This window comes from Oryctolagus cuniculus, chromosome 9 (genome assembly GCF_051225735.1).
Source record: "Oryctolagus cuniculus isolate XC-2025 breed Fujian yellow rabbit chromosome 9, ASM5122573v1, whole genome shotgun sequence".
Taxonomy (NCBI): domain Eukaryota; kingdom Metazoa; phylum Chordata; class Mammalia; order Lagomorpha; family Leporidae; genus Oryctolagus; species Oryctolagus cuniculus.
This window is the reverse complement of record NC_142875.1, coordinates 135,928,310-135,948,255: the sequence shown is the minus strand read 5'-3', so window position 1 is coordinate 135,948,255 and position 19,946 is coordinate 135,928,310. Positions and strand designations below refer to the sequence as shown.

At 46.1% G+C, this 19,946-nt stretch overlaps 1 protein-coding gene across 12 annotated transcripts in view; it reads left to right on the top strand.

Annotated features, from left to right (window-relative positions):
• The window catches only part of NELL2 (neural EGFL like 2), a 391,818-nt gene that overhangs the window by 203,302 nt on the left and 168,570 nt on the right, over positions 1-19,946 (top strand). For all 12 annotated transcript variants that reach the window (XM_070049719.2, XM_070049717.2, XM_070049716.2 and 9 more), the window contains 3 exons: positions 9,446-9,537; positions 11,497-11,599; positions 18,100-18,228. In XM_070049719.2, coding sequence (XP_069905820.1) covers positions 9,446-9,537; positions 11,497-11,599; positions 18,100-18,228 — 324 coding nt within the window. The remainder of the gene's footprint in view (positions 1-9,445; positions 9,538-11,496; positions 11,600-18,099; positions 18,229-19,946) is intronic.

Here is a 19,946-nt window from a genome sequence, read left to right as displayed (position 1 = left end):
AGCCAACCTTTGGTCTTTTCTGTTGTCATTTTTATCTGGGTTTTCATTAGGAGCTGGAGAGCAAGAGCTTTCTCTAAGTTGGGTGCTGGAGGGAGGTATGCAGAAATGGAGAGGAGAGTTGACTTCAGTAACTAAATGACCAAGTGAAATTAACAAAGAAGGAGTCCTAGTGTGGTAAACGGGAGACAATCAAGAGTGAGTCTGTGTGGGCCCATCGCAGCTGGAGGTGGGGTGGGCAGCCAAGCATTTACCATGAGGCTGTTACAGGCGTGGGAGAATGTGCCAGAAAGGAATTAAAGGGAAAGGCACAGTTTGGGCTTAAAATAACAGTACCAGTGTAGTTCTTTTCTCTCCCTTTCTTTCTCCTTTTCCTCTTCCTCTCCATTTCTTTCCATTTTCCTTGCTCTTAATGCTATTTTATTACATTTGTAAACATAAGTAGCTAGTTTATAAGTTAAGAAACCTTGGGAAAACATTTGCTAAGATTCTTACAGTAGCATCCTGTGAATTACGAACTGGAATTATCTGGGTTGAGATTTGTAATGAAAGCTGCCTGAGTTAAATAGTTGGGTTAGTCTGGACCAGCGATCCCAAGTGCTGGTTCATAGATTGTGAAGTTACGTGGACACTGGTTCCTGGGCCCCTTGCCTGGAGAGCCTGATCACTGGGCCTGGATGCCACACCTGGACCTTTGCAGCAGTCTCTTGTGCAGGTCAGACTTGATCGTCATTGGCCTGTAGCCTGCGTGCTGATGGGCCTGGCATCCTGATCGTCACGTGGGAGCTGACTGGCGTGCGGTACCCCACGATCCGCTGAGCCAGTGTCGGCATTTAAACAAGGCGCCTGCTGAGGAAACGCTTGTGAGTGATGTGTGTGCTTTGTTCAGAGATTGTCCACTGGGCGAGGGATCAAGCCTGGACACACAGTTCCCTTGATGTGATTGCCCTGCTAACTCCGCTTATTATGTTTATAGCTGTAGTTTTATTAAGCAGCTATAAATATATAAATCTACACATAATAGGCAAACCAAAGTAATATTAATGTGAAAAGGAAATCTGGTGTTTTGTAAAACTTTATTTGGATGATTTAGAAAAAGTTTGTAGATTCAGAATATTTTTAAGAAAGTACTCTTATCAGTAAGCTATAAAATGCTATGAAAGAAATAGGATTAGAAAGATCCCTCTTTGGTTTGCTAACCAAGTATCTATCAGACACCACTTACAAAGCAAAGCAGAAAACGCCAAAACATGCTGAAATAGGCATCCCACTAAAGGTCTTATTTATCTGATGAAGGCTACATGAGGTCTACCCAGGGAATCCATACTGAGGGAACATTGTCTAGTGAGTGTAGGTTTGTGTGTTCACAATGAGAGTGTTCAGTGCACATATTTATTGTCAGCTGTGATTTCTCAATGGAGCTGATGATTTTCAAACAGTGGACCCTATACTCATCCAGAAAATGTGGAGTAAAAAGGCTTCTGTTGACTGTCCATGTGGCCATCTCCATTTAAATGTTACTTTTTACCTTCTTTTTTCTCTGCATGATAAAATAATTCTCAACTTAGCTGCAGTGGAACGGTTTGTAAAAACACAAAGGTAGCAGTCCTGCAGTCACAGTCTTTCTGACTGGTCTGGGATGGGTCTGGGGCCAAGGGAGGCGTCCTTGCTGTCCGGGTGATTCTGGCCCCAGTGATCCAGAAACCCTGGCTCCGGGGATGCAGAGGCAGTGAAATGCAGTGTGTGACAGGTCACCTCCGGAGGACACAGGGCTGCCCACTCTTCGGGATCCTTGGGTTGCCGTTCTCTTGGGCCTGTTGTGTCTGTTGAGGACTGAGCTCACGTCGAGGTGTGTCTCCGTCAGAGCTCGCTTCCAGATGCTCCTCCTCTGGGTGTGAGCCCAGGGCTGCTCTCATGACCGAGTTCCTGCAGGGACTTGCTTCCCGCACATGCCGAAGCTCCGTGCAGCGGGCAGGGTGACTTTGCGTGGTCTCCCGACAGAGGGGTTCTGCGTCACTGTTTCTGACGGGTGCCAGGGCCTGCTGCACTGCTGCTGCGCGTACTTCCCTGTTGATCCTGGGGTGCTCTCTGCTTTCCCTGCAGCCCCCTTGCACATGCACTGTGGTGAATTCGTCTGTCCCACTGCTCTCTGTGTGCTCTTCCCTCCGCACTGTGCAGTTCTCCTGCTTGTCTTGTTCCACACCTCGCTTCCTCTGCACATGCACTGTGGTGAATTCGTCTGTCCCACTGCTCTCTGTGTGCTCTCTTCCCTCCGCACTGTGCAGTTCTCCTGCTTGTCTTGTTCTGCACCTCGCTTCCTCTGATTCCCTAACCTGGTGCTTCTTACCTTCCCTAGGCTTGTGTTTTTGGCAAAATGGGAGGGGCATTACTGTGGCCCTCAGGGACTGCATTGAAGAGGGTCCTCCTACCACCGATGTAGTGCCCCTCTTCCCTGCTTTGCCTACACAGTCTGCACAGTCACTGTTCCTGCGTCTTTATTGTCATCCCTCAATTGAGCACAAGTGTGGCCGTACTTGAAAGTTCACGAAGCTTGTATGGTCGCCATCTCCTTCACACTGAGGTCTCCCTAGGAGTTGACAGACATTCTGGATAAGCCCGAAGTTGAATGTTCTCGTTGCGAACATTGCGATTGTGATGTTCTCACCGTGAACGCTTCCCTAGGTTTTAGTGGTGGAGAAGTGCACAGAGTGCCTGTCGGATGGGTTCCAGCCTGGCTCTGAGGTTGCCCTGTGTGAGCTTTCCTTACTGTGTGTCTGCTGTTTTGTTTGTGGAGTGATCCTGAAGCTCACCACCTCCTGTGTTCAGTTGAGCACTGAAACAAACATTGTAGTCTTCCTCCAAATCTTCACCTCCATTTGTTTAATTTAGTATTCTTACTCCTGAAGGACTAACCACGCTGATTATCTGGCCTTTGACAAGGCTGTTCTGTGGCCTGTGAGCCAGGATCAAGACTGCACAAGGGGGTGAAAGGTAGATCAGTCCAGGGTGTTTCAGGTTATATTTCATGTTGCGGTTTTTAAGGTTAGAGTCCTTCCTGCCTTCCTGCCGGAATAGACCTGGCCTTTTTGCTGTTATCCTTTAAACACCCAGCTCTTATTTTCGCAGTATATAGGCCTCAACCCAAAGGCTGTTCTGGACAGGTGTCTGCAATTTTTGCTCTTGTTCTAGTTTGGAAGTTATTTTTAGCCTCCTTTGCCTCCTAACCCTGCACTGCTGGTGGCTTCCTGGTATTTTAGGGCCTGTTCTCTTTTTGGAAGAATAGGCTACTGACCTCAATTCAGGAAAGGTGCTCTGTGGTCCTTTAGAAGCCGGACGACTTGCTGTGTGTAACACAGGGGAAGAGCAGTGGTGCGGACACGCTCCTCATCTCATTTCCTGAACTCTCGGATTAGTGTGGCCAACAACTAAATACCCAAGAGATTTACAGGAAATGATCCTGTGTACTTAATGAATTTGTGAATCACTTGGGTGCTATGAACTGCTGATCGTTTAAATAGCATTGACTCAGAGAAATTGGAGTTATTTGGAGGAAGGGGAGAGTTTGTCACCCAGTTGCCCGGGCAGCCTCCTCTGAGCTTGTTACCCTGTGCTGTGCACACCAGGAAGCTGCTGCACTGACGGTAGCCGTCCACCTCCTCACAAGCTGTGGGTGAACCAGCCCCCAGTGCAGGTGTTGAGAGCACTGCTGTGGCAGTAGTCATTCCTCAGTCTGCACAGTCTATTGTAACATGCGAAATCCAAAGATGAGACCAGTTGGGAAGGGAAAGGTGAGGTTCTGAAAGGTTCAGTTCACTCATTTCAGGTCTTTCCGCCAAGCCATGGGGGTTTGTTATGCAGGGCAGTGCTGAGTGCCAAGTAAGATTTGGACATAAGGAAGGCACAGTCCCTGTACTCAGGTAGGACCCAGCTAGAGCAAAGGGTGTGGGGTCCGTGCTGGACAGAGGTTTGTGCAGAGTACAGGAGAGAGGAATTTGTATTACTTGGTGCTTAAGACTTTTATTGAAACCATTTTTAAAGATGTATGTATTTATTTGAAAGATTTGGGGGGGATGTCTTCCATCCACTGGTTCACTCAACACATGGCCTCAACAGCTAGAGCTGGGCTGATCTGAAGCCAGAATCCAGGAGCTCCTTCTTGGTCTTCCATGTGGGTGCAGGGACCCAAGCACTTGGGCCATCTTCAGCTGCTTTCCCAAGTGCATTAGGAGGGAGCTGTATCAGAGTGGAGCAGCCAGGACTCACACCAGCACCCCTATGAGATGCAGGCATTGCAAGTGGTGGCATAACCTGCTATGCCACAGCACCGGCCCCTGAAAACATTTTTTAAGAATTGACTGCAAGTGAGTCTAGATTCCAGAAAAAGATTATGGGCTGGATAAAAGTCACATAGCTGACTAGAAGTTTTAAAGAATATTGAAACACTTTAAGGTATTTTTATTTTTTTTTTTTTTTGCTTGACAGTATAGAATCTCTGCATCATGAATGCATTTACTGTACATTCTTTTAGAAATGCTGTAATAAAAATCAGATATATGTATTTGCTGTTAATGACTGACTTTGATTTGTGTCTCACTGACTATCATGCTGACTGAGAGAAATAACTGCTTTGACCCATGGGTTGTTAGGACTCTCCCAAAGGAGATCAAGAGCTCCGTGGGAACTCTGTTGCTGCGTACAGGTCTGCCCTCCACAGCCAGCTTGGTCAGAACACAGAGCAGTGACGGTTGGTGTTCTCAAGCTGATCATAAGGAAGCCCTAAGACCCATGTCTCACCTAAAGGGATTATAGTGGATTCCTGGCATCTACAACTTCCAGTTTTGTGTTGGGTCATTTTAGAGGTGTTGATACCCATTGAGGAGTTTGAAGTGGATGCACAGGAAAAGCTGAACATGAAGCAAGTGTGGAAACGTTCAGAAGTGAATGTGGTATGATCTGCAGAGTCATGTTAGGTGGGTTTGGATAATTCCGTCTACAAACATTTGCATAATTTAAGTCCACTTAGAGGGATCTGCAGTTGCTGTCTCCACATCAGTGATCTCTAGCTCAGGATTCTTCATTTTTACTGGAATTTAGATATTTCTGTTGTACTGGTTTCTTTCACTTAGCCATTTCTCAATCTGAGCTATACATTTCTTTTTGTTTTTTAACAATTGATGACTTTCAGACTTGCATTTGACTTCCTACTTGCTGTTAGCTGTATTTGCATTGTTAAACTGGGAAGATGTGAAAGTGATGTACAGGAATGGCTTTTGGGTGTTACACTGCTAGTAAGTGTGTAACACGTGATGGTCAGTGTAGCATTGGCAAGGCATGTGCCGAATTGTTATGTCATCTTACTTAATTTCTCCAAGGTCTTCTCAGTGTTCCCACTTGGGGCACAACAGGTTGTTCTCTGGGAGCCTTGAATGAAGTATGTACATGGACGAGGATGCTGGAGTCACAGTAAATACATAAGTGACATTGGTTAATGGCAATGGTTAAAGACTGGCTGAATGGCTGTGAGTTCATCTGATTTCATCAGGGACTGAGCTTGGTCTGCAGTGTGTGAAACAGCTGTGTGAGTATGTTTATGTACATCCACCCAGAAGCTTCGTATCTTAAAATATAGACACCCACGATACATTCAGTTGATCAGTCAGCATAGCTCTTGAAAATACGTCCTGATAGGCCAGCTCTCTGCTGTGGCCAGGGAGTGCAGTGGAGGATGGCCCAAGTACTTGGGCCCTGCACTCCATGGGAGACCAGGAGAAGCACCTGGCTCCTGCCATCGGATCAGCGTGGAGCGCCGGCCACAGCGCACTGGCCGCGGCGGCCATTGGAGGGTGAACCAACGGCAAAGGAAGACCTTTCTCTCTGTCTCTCTCTCTCACTGTCTACTCTGCCTGTCAAAAAAAAAAAAAAAGTCCTGATAGATATAATTCCACCTGAAGCAGTCAGTAATCCAAGGCATAGGAGGCTGCAGTTACATGCCAAGGAACGCAGTGCACACTCACGTTCACAAGCAGCATTAGGAAAGAGTGAAGCCGTGGTCTCATGCAATAGTGTGTGACCATGGCCGTTGATTCTTTGCTGCCTTGTGGAAGTGGATCATTCTGCCGTAGCCCCTGCAGGGGTAGGCAGGTGGGTGCTTTTTCTACATAGAGTCCAGAAGTGGTCCTGCCACCTGGGTGTGGCCACTGGCATTGCTGTCCTCCGTGACTGCCTTCATGGCTGGCACTGGGTGAAAACGGGACAGGCCAGGTCTGCTTCACTCTCTGTCTGGACGCCCAGTTTTCCTAGGACTCAGCCCTTTCTGACCTTATTTTGACATGCCATGTGGACTTCCCTTTAGTGGAGCTGTTGTCCTTTCTCCTCAAACATGTGTTTTCAGGGCTCCACTGTCTCATACTTCCTCTTGCCTGTGAGGCTACCGTGGCCCATAATGGGTTAGTGTGATAGCCACTGGGCAGCTCATTCTTCCCAGGCACCCTTGCTCCTAGCTTGTCTCTTCTGCTGTTGACCCTGCCTGACGTAGCAGACCGTACGGATTGCCAGGGGAGGGGCTGGCGAGAGATTTGGAGCTGGAGGAGGGTGGTTTGCCATGCTTCATCCTGCTCCCACATACTGCAGGCTGCTGCTTTGCCCTCCTTGGCAGCCCAGCTCCTGTCACCTGTCTCCTCTTCTTGTTCTGTCAACCCAGGCGTAGGGAGACTTCCTGCCCGTACAGTCTGTGTCTGTGACCAGCCTTGTTTGTGCCTTCTTCCAGCTGCCCGTTCCTGAGCTGTGCCCTTCCAGGAGGCCACCTTTCATCTCCTGTGTTTCTGTGTCACTTCCGGTTCCCTCCCCGTGGCCTTTCCTTGGGTTTCTGTTGTCACTGGCTGTGGATGAGCCTGCATGCCCAGTTGGGTGAGAGGGTGTGAGCCACGGCTCACTCAGTGGTAGATGCCCGTGCCCAGCAGAGTGTCTGCCGTGAGGAGCAGTCAGTGCACACACGTGAAATGTGCGGCGCAGATCGCACCCTTACCCAAGGTGTCCTCTTAGGAAAGGCCCAGAGCCACTCTGGTGGGCTCTTCATGAGGCTGGCGGTACTTCTGGGAATCACGATGCTTCTTTTGTTCTGTTTTCACTTTTTCTCCCTCAGAGAGCTAAGGGAAGGCGTATCCTACTGGCTTTACTGGCTATTCCATGGAAACCTCAGGGTTCTGCAGAGTCCGAGCACTGGGTCAACAGTGAAATGGGATGGAGGCCACTCAGGTGCCTTTGCCCTGTGCTGTCACCCTGCTGTGCCCACTGTTGAATGAGAGCCAGGCAGCTGTGTCTCCTTCACTTCCCTGCTTCTCTCTTTCTGTCAAGCTCCATTAGGTGCCTTCGTGTCCCATAAGTTGCCTGTTTGAGTTCTTTGCATTAGAGTTGAGAATAGATGGCCCATCTGCTCGCCTGAGTATTAAATTATCCCAGGACGTCGTTGGAGGAGACTTGCCCTGTGCATCGCACAGGGTTCCCTTTGCCCTCTGTGAAGAGGTCTTTGCTTTTCCTGTACGCACCCTTGTGTCTGAATAGGCTGCACTCATCAAGGCAGGGACCTGCCAAGGGCGGGTGCTGACAGAAGTAAACGGCTTTATTCATTTTTATTATAAAATGCAGCACTTGTTAGGTGTAAGTAAGCTTGCAGTATGCCAGATCTTGGTATTTGGAGGTTACTGGGTTTCGGAAGTTATGAAAAAAGAGCATGCTCTAAGAGTGACACGTTGAAGAGACGTTTTGCAGTGAGGTTCATTAAGTAAATGCATGCACCATTTTAATTCCTTGCATGATACAGCGCATGCAGCTGACAAGTCTGCACCTTCATTTGAATATTCATGAATGAGCGAGTTTCTGCCAGCCTTTAAGTAATATAATTTATGAAAGTGAATTGTGTTCTTTTCTAGCAAGCTGAAAATGTTCGATATATATTATGGGATCACATTTGTTAATAAAAACTGAGTAACATTGGCTGAAGGGTAGCATTTAAGAAATGTGCATGGTTTCCATTATTTAAATGTACACTTTTAATTAGTGAATTTTTCAGTGAGGATGAAAATTGTGTCACACTTAAGGTGTGAATATTTATGTGGCCATATATTGGTATTAATAAAAGTATGTCTAATCTCTGCTACTGTTGGCAAATTGATAGCTTTAAAGGTAATGGGGAGATTTAAATTCCAGAGAGGGAAACAGTTTCTTCTAACTCATACAGTGGAGCTGAAAGTCAATGTGGCATTGACTTGGTAGAATCTACAGGAGGTTATGGGTGAAAGTCGGGGACAGAGACTTGGCCTGGCAGTTCATCAGACCAGGCAAGTGGCCACTCCCACATCAGTGTGCCCGGGTTCAAGTCCTTGCTCTCCTTCTGATTCCAGCTTGCTGCTAATTTGGACCCTGGGAGGCAGTGGTGATGGCTCAAGTAGTTGGCTCTCGGCTGCTGTGTGGGAGACCTGGTCTCCAAGCTCTGCCTTTGCTCTGGCCCACTGTGAGAGTGTAGGGATGGGGATGTGTGCGTTTGTTCTCTCGCTCTCAGTGAATGAGAAAAACCAAGTGCCAGAGACCGTGTGTGCTTTGTACTCACTTCCACTGGTTTTCGAATAACTGCCTTTGTAGATCTGGATGTTTCTGAAACATCACAAATTCTGGATGCTCTTTAAAACAAACAGCACAAAAGCACAAATGAGGTCAAGCCCTAGATGGGGCCTGTGCCAGAGAAGATGCTGCAGCTGAGGTCCCCTGCGGGCGGCCAGCCTCTCTGTAGGTGAGAGTCCACGTGGGCTGGCGGCAGGAGCCCTTCATCGTTCACTGCACAGTATGCAGACAGCTGCAGCTGGCTGAGCGGTTGTGTCCACTGGAAATACTTTGCGAGGTCGGGGGGGGGGGGGAATGTGACGTGCTATTCATTTTCACAAATTAAAAACATTTTTCCGTTGACTAAAGTTGTGTTTTAAAAGTATTTTCTTGGGATGGAAGCAAGAGTGCCTCACAATGAGACCTCGCAGCGTCCTAAATGGGGCCTCCTGAGCCACATGCAAGTAGAGTAATGCTAGTCTGGAAAGCTGAGGCTGACACGGTGCAGCCTCTTTCCGGCTGTCTGTCCCAGCATTCTGTAGTGGCTTTTTGCAGAGGAACTCGTCTAGTGCTGCCTCTGCTGTTGTCCCACGATCTGCCCGATTCTGCCTTGGGGGACCGGGTTGGATTCTGCCCTGCGCTGCCCCTGTCCTCTCTGAGCCTTGGGTGACGCTCTCGTAACACAGACAGGTGCTTCTGTGTGCCTGCCTGTACGTTGCCCTGATGGGCCCAGTCATTCAAACACCCTGAAAGGGGCTCAAGAACATGTGAAATGCTGTTATAAAAAGACCAAACACCTCTAACTGGTTTTTCCTCATAAAATAATATGTTTGTATTTTTTTTTATTCCAAAGCCATTTGCCAGTTTCAAGGAGGAACCTACTTTGAAGGAGAGAGAAGTACGGGCTACTCCTCCTCTGGAGTGTGCGTCCTGTATGAGTGCAAGGTAAGCGATTGGCCCTGGGCCTTCAGAATTGTGCCCGTGATGCCTGCGCGGTGCTCCTGTCTTCAGAAGCTCGTCATTTCCCAATTCCAGGACAGAGAAAACGTGAACTGTTAACTGTAGTTCAAATATAAAGAGATTCCTGTTATTTTTTTCACGCATGTAAATTAATGATTGTAAACTCTTTTGCTGACGAATACAATACTCTCCCATCAAATTCATGTTCTGTGAGGCTACCTTGTGCCTTGCAAATTCAGGTCAGCTTGTGTTTCGCTGTTGTGAAGACCTTGGTGTGTGTGTGTGTGTGTGTGTGTGTGTGTGATGCCCACTCTACTGAGCGTAGGTGACCATCTCAAAGAAATGAGTCTGGAAGGCCTTGGAATTTCTAAACTGTGTGTGTGTGCGTGTGTGTGTGTGTGTTTCACCAGAATATGTTATGTAATACTTAGAATTTACTGGGATAGTTGCTTATGGGATTTTACATTTGCTAGGAAATCATTTAATTGTCTATTCACTGATTTAGAAATCCGCATATAGGCAGCACTGCAGTGCTCAGTAAGTGTGAGATAAATAAATGCTACCTTTCATTTGCTCCAATGATAGGAACCCTTTTCTACTCTTTCTCGTCGTGCTGGGTAGTAGAAATAGATTGCAAGCCACATACACAGTTTTTATTGGGCTAAATTTGCTGTGTTTTGCCCATACATCCAAAATATCATCCCTTCAGCATGGAGTCAGTGTACAGATTATGGATGAAGCTTGCCACTCTTTCGTCATTCAGCCTTCAGAATCTTGTGTGCACTTCCTGTGGCCTTGTTCCATAGCCTCAGAGGGCCAGCAGCTGTGGGATGTGCTTCGAGCTCTCGATTCAGTCGTTGGGCTCCTGTGTTTATACCTTGACCTGATTGGCAGATCTCTCTCACCCTGGTTTTCTGGGCTGTCAGTTCCAACCCCTGTGTCCCCATTCGTCTTTTCTTCATCAGTGTTGGGCCCTTGAAACTGTGTCCTAGGGAGTCTGTGACTGGAGCAGTGTTCTTGAAAATCAGATCCTAGAAAAGATGTCACTGTTGAGCCAAGAGAAGACTGGTAGTTGACACCACTGTATACATGCCTCCTGCCACGTTCTTGGTAAGAGACTATGGTTGGAGAAGGTCCTCTGTGTAAATGAGCCAGGTAGAGCAGATGCTGATTGAAATAGGTTCATCTTTCTTGAAGGCAGTACTTAAAGGAGCACATCTGAAGATCTCAGCTATTGACCAGTAGTTCGAATGGGAGCCTGTGCGTTGCCAGATTGTTCTGTTGCTTAGGTGAGCATAGTGTAACCTAGTTCACGACCCTTAAGAGATGAGGGCTAGTAGCAGAGAAGCTACCTGCTTGCTTCCTGGGCAGCACCACGACCGTGGTTGGAAGCATCGTTTGCATTTTGGTTTCTCCTTGATAATGATGTAATCAGTTTTAGTTGCTAGAAGTATAATAATTTCATGCTGATTTATTAATTCACTGAGTACCAACTCTGTGCTGGAAAACATGCCAGGCCGTGGGTTCTTCCCTCAGGCGCTTTGCAATTAATTCTTCTCCAGTATTCCATAACGGAATCACCTCTTTATAACGAAGCTCTGTAGGAAAACTTGGACATGAGTGTTTACAAAACCCAGTTTTTTTGCTGTTCCTTTTCAAAGTGAGGGCCTGATGTTGGCCACAGCTGGCCGCTGTGCTGCGAAAGTAGCAGGCTCTCAGGCTTGCCTGGTGTGGCAGGTGGCCCTGCTGCAGTGTTGGGCTCTGGGTCTCAGCTTGCTTGACCATTCTATAGGCCTTCCTGTGAGGACCCTGTGCCCTTTCAAGAGTGAGCCCTTGACCTGTGCAGGGCTTCTCAGGATGACAGTCTTGTGTGCTGTATCTAGAAACTTCATACTTAAGTCCTGCTCACAAAATCTGAGGTGCTTCCTTTCTGTTGTGTGACAGGATCAGACCATGAAGCTTGTCGAGAGTCCAGTCTGCCCAGCTTTGGACTGTCCTGAGTCTCAGCAGATCACCTTGTCTCATAGCTGCTGCAAAGTCTGTAAAGGTAAGACATGTGAACGAAGTAAGACTTTGGTGCCGAGTCGTTCCATTACGCTAGGACAGGGGTGCACGGAGATGTCTGTGAATGAGTGAATTCCGAAGACCAGGGACTCCCCCGAAGTGTTTTGTAAGTCTGGCACACAGACGATCATCGTGGGATATCTGCTGCAGTAACAGCAGGGTGTGCCTCTTGTCTCTGCTGAGCCTGTGTGGCTCCTGACCCGTCCCAGTGTCCTGGTGCTGGCTCAGAGCACTGCTGCTGAGGACAGTTGCACAGCAGGTGCGGCTGGTTGTTGTTGGCAGTGCTGTTGCTTGCCAGCAAGTGTCTGTTGTTTTGTTTCTTCACTTCTCCTCTTTGTCATGATGTCCCAGCATCACTTCCATTGTGATGGCTCCTGACACCCTTCTCAGTTCTGCTGTCCAGCACTCGTGGGTGTTGGTTCTATGGAACTCGTTAAGCTCCCCCTTCACGGGATTGTGTGCATCTTCTTGTGTGACCCTGAAACTCTGTGAATTCTACCCTGCAGGTCAGGACAGGGTCTTTATCTGCATCTCTGTGTCACCTGGTGCATCCCTGTGATGTCCTTGGTGCATGAAAACTGCCTCGTTTGAGTAATGATATTTACACTGTTGTAAAACAAAGTATCAAGAGAAAAAAACCTATACAACAAATACCATTTTGTTTGCTTTTAACTAAATCCGTCAAAAAGAACATGTGAGAGTTCTTTGGGAGGCTACTTGGGAATCACACAGTGGTGTGAAAACTCCTCTGCCCTTCCAGGGACTTCCAGGCTAGCTCTTAGGAACTGGGGAGCACCTCTGTGGAGAACCACGACCAGACAGGGTTTTCACCCTCACGATGCCTGTTGAGCAGGCCTTGCTCCCAGCAAGTGAGGGATTTTATTGAATTGGCAGTGCTCATGTCATTGGATTGGGACCCCCAGTCATTTGAGTGTCCCGGGCAGCCAGATGTGGACGTCCATGCTTCCCTAACTCCAGTGGTATCAGTGTATGACTTGGGGACTAGTGACTCATTGGGTCGGGTCCTGGCCCAAGCGTTGGCATTTCTTATAAGCCTCTAGGTGTGTTTATGCTGTGGTAGGCAGGGCTGTACTTAGGCCTTACCCGTGATACCTCACAAAGTGCCCCAAACTCCAAGGCTCACAACAACCACCTTTCCCTTACCTGTATCAGTGTTCTGTCTCAGGGTCTCAAACAGCAAGCTAGGTGATCCCTCTCCCCCATGCAGTGTCAGCTGAGCTGCTTGGCGCAGGTCAGCAGGAAACTGGGCGGAGCTGAAGGCCCCAGTTCCCTGGGGCCTGGTGCTGCACTGGCTGGAAGGCTGGCAGGGCGGGGCCTCCCTCCCTCTCCTCCTGTCAGAACTTCTCTCCAAGGGCGCTCCACGAGAATAGCAATGAGAGCTCTCCGGGAGTGGCTCCGGGCTTTTACAGGTGGAGTTTGGGACTGGCACAGCAGCACTTCCACCATATGCCGTGCCATGTGTCAAATCATCACCGTCCAGAGCAGGGGCAGTAGATCCCACCACTGATAGAAGGAAAACTAAGACATTAAGACCACCTTTAATCCACTACCGAAGTCCAGGGGCTGCATGAGACTGGGAAGCCCAGAGACACAGAGATTATTTTAGGCTGGAAAGGATGAGTTTGGCCAAGAAGCACAGATGGAGTGTTTTCAGGTGTCAACAGATGCCTTGACCACGCCCATTTCTTTTCATAAAGGCCCTAATATATTACAAAAAGCAAGGTGATAAGTGGAAAAGCAACCTTCAAAAATTGTGTGATATGTAAAATATTTACTGTTTTAAAATTAATGTTTTTACATTGCAAGATTAAAAATACAATGGCAGAGTATACCATGGCCTGTATCCCTTTCCACCTGAGTTTCTACAACTGACTTAAATCAGATCTTGGTATCATCATTATAAAGCAAACAAAAAAGAACCCTGATTTTGCAGCCAGGATTGTGATCTGCTAGCCCAGATAATATGCAAACTGAAATTGGACAAGTTGACCATTCTTGAAATGTTTAGCTCTATTTATAATAAGTGTTGCATCAGTCTGTGGCTTCAAATTAACAGAATAAACAGTTGAGTTCTCCTGGCCTCCTCTGACTTTCACATTGCAAAGAAAAAAAAAGTCAAGTTCTCTTGGCTTAAATGTTGACTCAACTTCTACACATGTGTTGTGACAAATCCATTTGTAGTAAAATTGGCCTCCGATTTCCAGGCCTGTCTAGTTAGTGCTGGAGGTGTTAGTTCACACCTGAGAGAGCAAGTTTTTGAAGCAGGGTTGTTAAATACTCCTGTGGGCAGAGTGTGGCAGGAAGCACTGACCTTCCCACCAGAGGCTCGGCTCCTGGCTGAACCATGCTAGGTACTGGATGAGGCTCCTAGTTGGCAGGCACCAGATCAGATCAAACCAAGACTGCTTTTCAGGTGCCCTGAAGCTGACTGGCTTCTGCTGTAGCAGGAAAATGGAGCTGGAATGGTTCACGCTGCTTTCTTAGAGGCATTACAAGAAATGCATTGCACTGGCATTTTCTCTCTGTGTTCCTCTGTAAACAGGAAGTCTACTTTGGGAAATACGAGGCTAATTCATTTTCTTGCAAACAACCCTTAAGTAAGTTAGTGTTCTTTCATGTGCAAGTGATAGAATACCCAACTTATCTGGCTCACCCAAAAAATCGAATCTGTGAGCCTTGATGAGTAGAGAGTAAATCATGTTCAAGTGCAGCACTGATGAGCTCTCAAAGCCTGCCTCTGCCTAGAAGCTTCCGGCAGTCCCTTCTGTTTTCAGTGTGTCAGTGTTCCTGCATAGACCCCGGCATTCCTGTGCATATGGTCACTATGGCAGTCAGGTAAGTGAGAGGATAGATTCAGGATCCTCATGAGTTGAACCAAAGTCTCAGAATTGAGTGTTAGTGGTCTTTGTTAACTTGACCTGGGTCACGACCCCTGGCCTGAGGAAATGGCCTTGCTCAGGCCTATGAAATGCATTGACTGGCGTGGCTGTATCTTGCGTGAGGGTGAGCTTGTGTCCCTGTGGGCACTTGAGTTGGCAGCAGGGATGAGTGGTTTACCCAAAGCATAACTAAGTCATTTTTAACCCAGACAAACATGGCATAGACATCTGGAGTCAAAGACCCCTGAGGATTAACCACACAATTTTTTTTTCCTGATAATTATGTGTTACTCTTCTGTACTGTTCGGACTACCTTTGTGTGTATTTGTCATCACTCATTTTCCAGTTATACAAATGCATATTTACATTTTAAAGAGTAATCTGCCCTTAGGCAAGCATGGATCTTCATGTAAATTTGTACAACTTACCAATGACACAGAAAACTTAGTATCCTCATGGCTAAAATGCAAAGGAGGGAAAAAAAATAGGCTTGGTTGTATTGACTAATTCATCCATCTGTCACAAATAATAGAATTTTCTGCTGTAATATGGATTTTCACATAGTTGGTTTTACCTTATTAGTAATATTCTTAGTAGTTACTAACAAACGCTATACTGTTAGAGTTTTGCATACAGGATCTCATTTGAATATCATAGTTGTGAAGGTAGTTATTACCCTAATTTTACAGGTAAGTAAAACTGAAGGCTTAGAAAGGTTAACTTACATAGCTAGTAAATTTACACAACCAGGAATTTGCTGAGACCAGACAGATTGGGTGTAAATTCGGTTTTGCCAACTCCAAAAGTCAAGTCAGATCACCAGAAATTGAGCTATGAAGATAGTAGGATTTTGCGGTCAGCTCTTAATTTGATTTCTTGAAGCCACTCCCAGGAGATGAGAAGCAGCCTGTCTCCATTTGAGTCTAGATTCCCACCCATCAGTGGCAGCTTCTTGACCCTGGCGTTTTCAGCTAAGCATTAAGATAACCGTTAGAGTCATTCAACTGTCATGTGTTTAAAGAACAAATTAAAGTGGCTGTCTAACGTTCTTTAATGTAAATTAGAATTTGGTTGGCTGGAATTTTTAGTTTTTAATCTTTGTGTTAAAAAAGTAAAAACCATGTGATAAAAAATAATGCATTTTCTCGTTTTTACCGCTAACAAGGGACGTGGGGTCAGGCCTGATCTGAGAATTGGGGACCCTGTGGCGAGCTGAGCCCTGCAGAGGGAGCTGTCACAGTTACTTAGGTCCAGCTCTGGGGCCGGGGGTGTCATGGCGTGGTGTATCATAGGGCAGAGATGACACTGGGAAGACCCTGAAAAGTGGGAAACGAGAAGACTGAACGTGAAAAGCTGAAAGGCAGTTTTTACAAACAAACCCAAGAAAGAGAAATAAAAATGCCTCAGAAATGGCCGCACTCCTCATCATAGTTCTCTGAAAGTCACTTGAAAGGGAAAATTTGACAGGGCCTTGGAACTGCATCTCTCCCTGTGTCTTTTAAGGAGTGAGCTATTTTTAAAAAGTAACCTGGTTTTGATTTGGAATAATATGAAGCGGTATCTTGAAGCTTCTTTGCTTTAGGTTAATAATGTGCTGACCTACTGGGACAGGCAGTGATGGTGGCTTTTGAGGTGAACTGGTTTCCCATGGTTATGAAATACGGTCACAGTTTAGCTACCTAAAGAAGGAACAAACAGAACCCTAGGAGGAAGTCAGAGTTTCAGAGTTTATTTATTTATTTGAAAGTCAGAGTTAACAGAAGGAAAGAGAAAGACACAGAAACAGGAGATAGAGAGAGGGAGAGATCTTCCATCCACCAGATGGCCACAATAGCAGACATTGAGCCAGGCCGCAGCCAGGAGCCTGCTCCAAGTCTCCCATGTGGGCATCAGGGGCAAGTACTTGAGCCATCTTCCACTGCTTTTCTCAGGCCATCAGCAGAGACTTGAACCAGCGCCCAGAGGGGTTGCTGATGTTGCAGGCAATGGCTTTACCTGCTGAGGCCCAACACCTGCCTCAACTTTTCTTCTTCAGGATTGTAATTCTAAATGGGCAGCCTTCACATGAGAATTTAGATGTGAGGAATCTGTATTTTTCTGGCCTGATACATCTGTATTTTATTTTTGTATGTATTACTAATTGATTTTTTTCTATCCCCTTTTAGTATCATCATTGCATTTTTTCAACATTACTTTTCTTAAAGCTTATTGAGTTCTAATAATATTTAACTTCATTTCATAGTTGCCTTTAGTGGGGGCTTTGTTGAACTCTGGGGTGATATTTAAAATAGTGCGGACTATTCCAGTCAGTTGGTGTGGACACCCATTTTGTTATACATAATGCGGACCAGTGTAGAACCTCTGTCTTAGGGTTTCTCCAGTGAAAGTCATTCTTGGCTAGGGTAGATGAGCCCTCATTTCTTTGATATGTGAGCAGAAATGCTAATCAATCAGATAATAGAAAACTAGATAGATAAGTTAGGCACAGGGCGATTTAAAATTGGTTAAATGATGTGGCTCACTTGGCTAATCCTCCACCTGCGGTGCCGGCACTCCGGGTTCTAGTCCCAGCTGGGGTGCTGGATTCTGTCCCAGTTGCTCCTCTTTCAGTCCAGCTCTCTGCTGTGGCCCGGGAAGGCAGTGGAGGATGGCCCAAGCGCTTGGGCCCTGCACCCATATGGGAGACTGGGAGGAGGCACCTGGCTCCTGGCTTTGGATTGGCGCAGTGCACCAGCCGTAGCAGCCATTTGGGGGGTGAACCAACGTAAGAGGAAGACCTTTCTCTCTCTCTCTCTCTCTCTCTCTCTCTCTCTCTCTCTCTCTAACTCTGCCTGTCAAAAAAAAAAATTTATGTAATTTTCATGAAATGTGATCCTTGTGTTGGATTTGTTCATTTCAGTGTCTGTGATAATCTTTGAACAAGGGATTCAGATAGGAGAAAGAGAGCCTAAGAAATTGTACAGGGTTGGTGTCATTGTTTATCAAACGTTCCTTTTTCTCTCCTCTCATAAAGACTGGGGGGAGTCTTCAAAATCTAATTCATCAAATTTTTTTCCTTCCTTTGCGTGGATAACCCTTGCCTTGTGGATTTCCAGATAAAATTAAAGTGATGTAATGTTGACTTTTTAGCAGCTGTAGCAATTTTTTTTTTAAATGTGACACTGCCTGCTTTATTCCTTAAATACGTGAGGAGCACATTTTGCAGGGCCTGATCCCCCTTGCCTGTGGGAGTGGCTGCCTCTTCCATTGCCATCTCCTTCTGCATTGTGTGTCTTCCTTTATGGGGAACTCTCTCTCTGTTCAGATGTATGCAGAACCATAGTTATAATATTCAGGACAATGTAGCATATTCGCAGCCAGAAAACAAAGAAGACATGAAATTAACTGAAGTGGAGTTAACTGAGGTAAACACACAGGTGGACATTTTGGTCCCCACAGCATGTGACTTGTCTATAAATGTTGAAGACAGTGATTTTTTAAAAATCACTTAGTAGCATCAAAATGAAATGAAAATATTAAGTCAACAGAGTTTGTTTGCTTTGTCCCTGTCTAATATTTCTCAATACGTGTGTTTTCCTGGCAGGTTATGACTTCTGCTCTGAAGGGCACAGCTGCATGGAGAACTCCGTGTGCCGCAGTCTGAACGACAGGGCCGTTTGCAGCTGTCGAGACGGCTTCAGGGCTCTGCGAGAGGACAGTGCCTATTGTGAAGGTAGTCCTTGCCATGTGCAGTGCCGCCCTATGAGCTGCCTGGGATTACTGCCTGCAAAATGTCGTGCTTGCCCAGGGTGTCAAGTTGATGGGCCCATTAAAAGCAGTGAATTTAATTTGAAGCATATTAATCAGCTAAAAATAATTATCTTTCAAATTACAATTTTTCAGCTATCTTCTATATGTCAGACTGTTAGGTTAATATGGCTGGTTTCTGAATTAGAACAATACTTCCACTGTGAAATTGCCTTTCTTTTTTTCATAATTAGATATTCAGATAGCTCACATATTGACATGATTACTGTGGCTTGCAGTTGGGACTGTAGTGAGATTTTTCAGACAATGTTGGGTAACAAAGGCAATCAATTAACAGGAAGATAAAGTGTCTACTGCTATTTTTGTTTGCTTCTCCAAGTGATCTCCGTGGTTGCAGTCGTTCGCCATGGTATTTAGTAAATAGCTCCAGTGGAGTGAATCATTACACAGGGACTGCTAACAGTCTTAACTAACGTCTAAGGCAGTTTATCCTCTCGTGGATACAGTCTGGATGTATGATTAGGCCCACGCCATTCATGCGTGTTCTAGCTTGACTGTTCCGTTGTTTCCCTGAGCAGTGAATAGATATTAAACTGATATTTTCTGCCTTAAGTACTGATACTCAGATTCAAGTTGATCTCTGGATCCACTTATTCCTTTACAAGTTTCTCATTCGGTCCTGAAGGGACCCATTCTGTCTGCTAAAGGAAGAACTCATGGTTTTCTTCCTCATTCATAATGCAGCTTTATTTTAAATTCCACATTTAAAAATACTTTAGTAAGAAATGGGTTCTTACCTACTGTAGAAGTGAACTTTCTTAGAATAACATTTCCACCATGGTATTTGAGAATTGTAATGTGTAATAAGTCCCACTAATGTTAACAAGTATAATAAGAAACCACACAGTACACATTCTAGATGCCTCTTAATTTATGAGTATCTTTTGTTGGGCTTCTGCACTTGTTGTTAACAATGAGTATATTCACTAGTGTAATAAATGGTTAGTAAGTGCCTATAGTATACCAAGCACTTTTTGAGTGTTTAGGCAATAAATAGTGACCAAGACTGTACTCAGCTTTACATTCTAGAAGGGTGACAGAGCACATTACCATAGAAATAGAGAAGATCATTCCAGGCAGGGAAAGTGCTAGGGAGAAAGTGAAACAGGATGACGTGCTGGGGATGCACTGAGGATTCATGTACATGGATCGGTCAGCACATGGGGCTGTACCAGGAAATGTGGTGGTTGACCAGAGAGCTGATGGTAAGGAAACAGGCATGGAAAGACATGGGACCAAGAGCTTCAGCAGGAAGGAGTAAGAGGAAAGGTCTGGAAGAAGAGCAGTGTGATGGGGTACATGATTCAGAGGCTGTTGCAGGACAACCGAAGGTCATTACAACTTGTGTGGATTCTGGACTTTTATGGGTTCTGGCCTTGTGCTTCAGGAGGGGAGTGACATACTTAGACTTATGTAGAAAAGGGTAACTCTGGCTGCCAAGTGATAGATGAGCTATGGGGTGGGTGTGGAGGAGAGAACAGAATGTGACAGACAGACTTGTTGCAAGGCCACTGAGTAGTCCAAGAAGTGATGCCAGTGGCCTTGGATGGGAAGGTGGAGGTAGCACAGAGGAGGGGCATGTCCATGGCCTGCCATGAATGGAAGACCTACAGTATTCATGGA